Source organism: Babylonia areolata, chromosome 20, assembly GCF_041734735.1.
Source record: "Babylonia areolata isolate BAREFJ2019XMU chromosome 20, ASM4173473v1, whole genome shotgun sequence".
NCBI lineage: Eukaryota > Metazoa > Mollusca > Gastropoda > Neogastropoda > Buccinidae > Babylonia > Babylonia areolata.
The window spans coordinates 53,753,954-53,758,118 of record NC_134895.1 but is presented as its reverse complement, the minus strand read 5'-3'; the positions used below and the strand labels follow the sequence as shown (position 1 = coordinate 53,758,118).

Sequence of the window (4,165 nt, the reverse complement as noted above, 5' to 3'; positions counted from 1 at the left end):
ACGTTTGATGACCCCGTCCTGGCCTCGCGCCTCGTGCTGGAGTCCCTGGGACACCCCCACCACCACCACCAAGGACCCGATGAACATTCCCATCACAGTTCTTCCTCCAAGTCCAGGCGGACACGCGGCAGCCAGCACGGGTCCAACGACCTCAGGTTCCGTCGGCACGACAACAACAACGTGACCTCAAAGCGTCAGCTTCTGCTGGCCAACAGGACAGGGCCGCGGGACCAGGAGCACCCTCAGGACCTCAAGCCGCCCAGGGCGTGGCGGGGGAACAGGGTTGCCTGTGACTCTTACGAACTTCACCGTGACGGCGTCCAGTACCGCTACATGACTCGCTGCTCTTGCGGAGGATCTCCCTCGTCCACGCCTCGGCGGCGACCCGGACATCAGCTGCACACCAGGAAGACTCACTCTTACGGCTCCCACCACCACCCCCACCACTCACAACACCACCACCACCACCACACGCATCACAGACCCAAAGCGGCGTACCACACAACGTGCAGTGTCCACAGGTCGGACTCCAGCAGTCTGCGCAGGTCCACGTCAAGGGAGGAGGCGGACAGCCCGAGGGGCGTGGTGAGGAGCCGGGAGGGGTCCACGTGGGTGCAGTACGTGTCCTCCAGAAACCCTCCCAGGCCGCCACCCCCCTCCTCACACACCCGTCAGGACAGCGACACTTCCCTCAGCAGCACCAGCCCGGACCAGGAGGAGTTTCCACGTCATCGGTCCCGTCGTCGTCGTCGTCGCCGTCATCGTCACCATCATCATCATGGTGAAGGCAGCCAGCGAGCCGCCACGTGGCCCAGGCGGAAGCCGAGACAGCGGGGCAGGTCCCGGGGAAGGGCCGACAGCCCGGGGCCCCCTCTGCTGCCCAGGGAGGAGCTGTGCACGCGCAAAGTGGTGCAGTCCTGGCTGAGGGGGCTGGAGGTCGCCGGTCACCCACCCCCTCCACACCCCAACAACCCCCCACACCCTCCCTCCTGCAACGTTCACAGCGATGATGATGAGGAGGAGGAGGAGGAGGGGGAGGAGGAGGGGGAGGGCAGACAACTGTCTCCCAGGCGTAGCGCCGCTCGAGCGCACAGACTTCAGTACAGTGATCGCAGCTTTTCCGACACGCTGGACGACGATTATGACGACGACGAGGAGGAAGATGAAGACAGCGAGGACAGCATTTTCCTCAACGCCAGAGAAAAGTCCAAACATTTCAGAGGTCGCTGGACACGAACAGCACGGCACCGCCCACGAAGCAAAAGTCCTCTCTCGGACGCCTGGTCCATGGATGACAGCTATTCCCTCTGCAGCGGACAAGCGGGTCAAGGGAGCAGGAAGGACTCTCGTTTCGCTGAGAACAGGAGAGGTGTCGACCCGTCAGTGACGTCACTGACCTTCGTGGAGCGCGCGCCACTTTCAGGCAGCTCAAAACGAGACTCCCGCTCCGCCCTCCCCTCCCCTCTCTCTGACCCTCCCCAAGACTCTCACCCTCGTCACCGTAACGCGACCCGCATCAACACGACGTGTGCAGGGTCAAAGACCAAAGGTCACCACCAACAGACAATGTCAAGGTCACACGCGCCGAGTCACGCGTCGCAAAACCCAGCCCCAGACAGTGGCGTGTCCCTGTCGACGGCGCAAGACAGTGACGGGTCAAGGTCAAGGTCGAGGTCAAATACTCAAGGTCGTTCGAAAGTGAGCGTGCGGGGTTATCTGTCCCTGTCCAAAACGCCTGGCTCGGACCCAGGGGCTCGGCCACAGGAGGCGGACCTGCCCAAGGGAAACGACCCAACCAGAAGGATTCATCCGTCGGATGTCCAACAGAAAACTGTGGGCGACAGAGCAACCTCCGAGACCCTGGGCTACCTGGAGTTAGACGAGGGCAGGCAGAACCCCATGGAGGTGACGCTGGAGGTGGACGAATCTCTTGTGTAGGGAGGTGCTGAGCCGGCCAGACACACATCTTGGCAAGTACCACACTGTCTCCTTTGTTTTATAACGATGGCATGAGATCTAAAAACAAACAGACAACTCAGGTGACGAAGTTGGCGAAGGAGATGAAGGAGAAGGCTAGTAGGAGAAAGAGTGGAAGGGAGAGGAGGTGGAGGAGAAAGAGTGGAAGGGAGAGGAGGTGGAGGAGAAAGAGTGGAAGGGAGAGGAGATGGAGGAGAACGAGTGGAAGGAGGAGGAGGAGCAGGAAATGGAAGTCCGTTTCAGTTTCAAGGAGGTATCTAAACGTGCTGACTGATCCATATACGCTACACCACAGCTGGATTTAAAAAAAAACAAAAAAAACTGGTGAATGACCTTCGTATACAAACCAAACACGCTGGTCGGGCCTTTAGAGGAGAGGAGGAGGAGGAGGAGAAGGAGAAGGAGGAGAAAGAAATGAAGAGAATGGGAGTCACCTCATGAGTTTGATCTGTGTTGTGTTCATTTAATCACCTATTTATTGTACTGTTTCTTTTTTTTCCCAATTTTTTCAATTTTTTTATCGGAGTGTCTTTTTGATACTTGATGTGAGTGTTTATTATGGCTTCTTTCCTGTTTGGTAATTTTGTGTCTGCAGAGAGAGAGAGAGAGAGAGAGAGAGAGAGAGAGAGAGAGAGAGAGAGAGAGAGAGAGAGAGAGAGGTGGAAACGGATACGGATACGGATACTTTATTCATGTATAGGCCATTGCCCCTCATGAAGGGGTACATACACATGATCATGTAAGAAAAGCAACAAGAAATAAGCGGCCATATCATCAAGAACAAACTTCAGTATACTAAAACAACTGAGTTGATCGTAGTCTGAATGCTTTGAACAAATAAATTGACAAATTGCGAGAGAGAGAGAGAGACAGACAGACAGACAGACAGAGAGGCAGAGACAGAGAGAGACGAAACAGAATTTTCTTTTACCAGGGTAATGAGGTAAGCAAGTGCCTATACTTTTTTTCCGACCCAGCCATGACCATTAAAAAAATATATATTAAATAATAAAGAAAACGCACAAAGACGCAAATATCAAACGTAAAAAAAAAAATCAAAGTTCTAAATCGAGAAGAAAAAAAAGAGAGACAGACAGACAGAGAGACAGACAGACAGACAGACAGACAGACAGACTCGGACTCAAACAGACTCATACAGACTCAGTTAATTCATTTGAGGCCACAGCCCCATATGCAGGAATTCACAATCACGGAACAGGAACATGGTTAGATACATTGAAGGAGGAGGTCACAGAGACACAGACAGACAGGCAGAGAAACACGCATGATTATACACACATACCAACATCCACAAATCCACACAGACACAGATACACGCGCACACACACACACACACACACACACACACACACACACACACACACACACACACACACATTTCGCAGACAGTATCACTAGAAAGACCTATTAACATTTTATAAATGAAAACAAAATGTGTATCTTGTTCTTGTGTTCTATTTTTTATTATATTCAACATTGAATAAACATGCTGATTACCTTTATCAAGCGAATCATCATGTACAAATATGGTGTGTGTGTGTGTTTGTGTGTGTGTGTGTGTGTGTGTGTGTGTGTGTGTGTGTGTGTGTGTGTGTGTGTGTGTGTGAGGGGGGGTGGGGGGTAGAAGAATTGTGTCTATGTACACCTGTGTGTGTGGAGGGGGGCGGGGGGTGCGCGTGCCCGTTGGCTGAACGACAACCACCCGTAAGTGCCTATTAATCCTGAGAAAATCAACAATAACCACAGTCACCACCACCACAAAAACAACAGAAAAGCAATGCAAAAAAAAAAACCAAAAAAAACAAACAAAAACACACACACACACACAACCCACCAACAAAAAAAACAACGATTACGAAAAGGAAAAATCACCTGAAAACAACCAACCCCATTGTCCACCAAAATCCTGCACAGATTCAAAATGCAAGAAATGTAGCAGCAGCAGCAGCAGTAACAGTTCCAGTAGTACCTGGGGACCTGATGGTGGTAGTGTTGTCGTGGCGATAGTTGATGCAAAAGAGATGCAATGGCAGCACTGTAGTCGTTGGGTCAGTATGAACAAATAATGGTGCCGGTGATGGCAGTAGTACTCGTAGCAGCAGCAGCGGCAACAGTCGTATCAGTAGCAGTGCTAGTAATAGCAGCAGCAGTAGTAGCAGCAGCAGTG

At 52.1% G+C, this 4,165-nt stretch overlaps 1 protein-coding gene across 1 annotated transcript in view; it reads left to right on the top strand.

Moving 5' to 3' along the window:
* The window catches only part of LOC143294731 (uncharacterized), a 9,066-nt gene extending 6,227 nt beyond the window's left edge, over positions 1 to 2,839 (top strand). Inside the window, exon 2 of the mRNA XM_076606178.1 lies at positions 1 to 2,839. This exon is cut by the window's left edge and continues 506 nt beyond it. Coding sequence (XP_076462293.1) covers positions 1 to 1,938 — 1,938 coding nt within the window. The 3' untranslated portion in view covers positions 1,939 to 2,839.
* Positions 2,840 to 4,165: the final 1,326 nt, after the last annotated feature.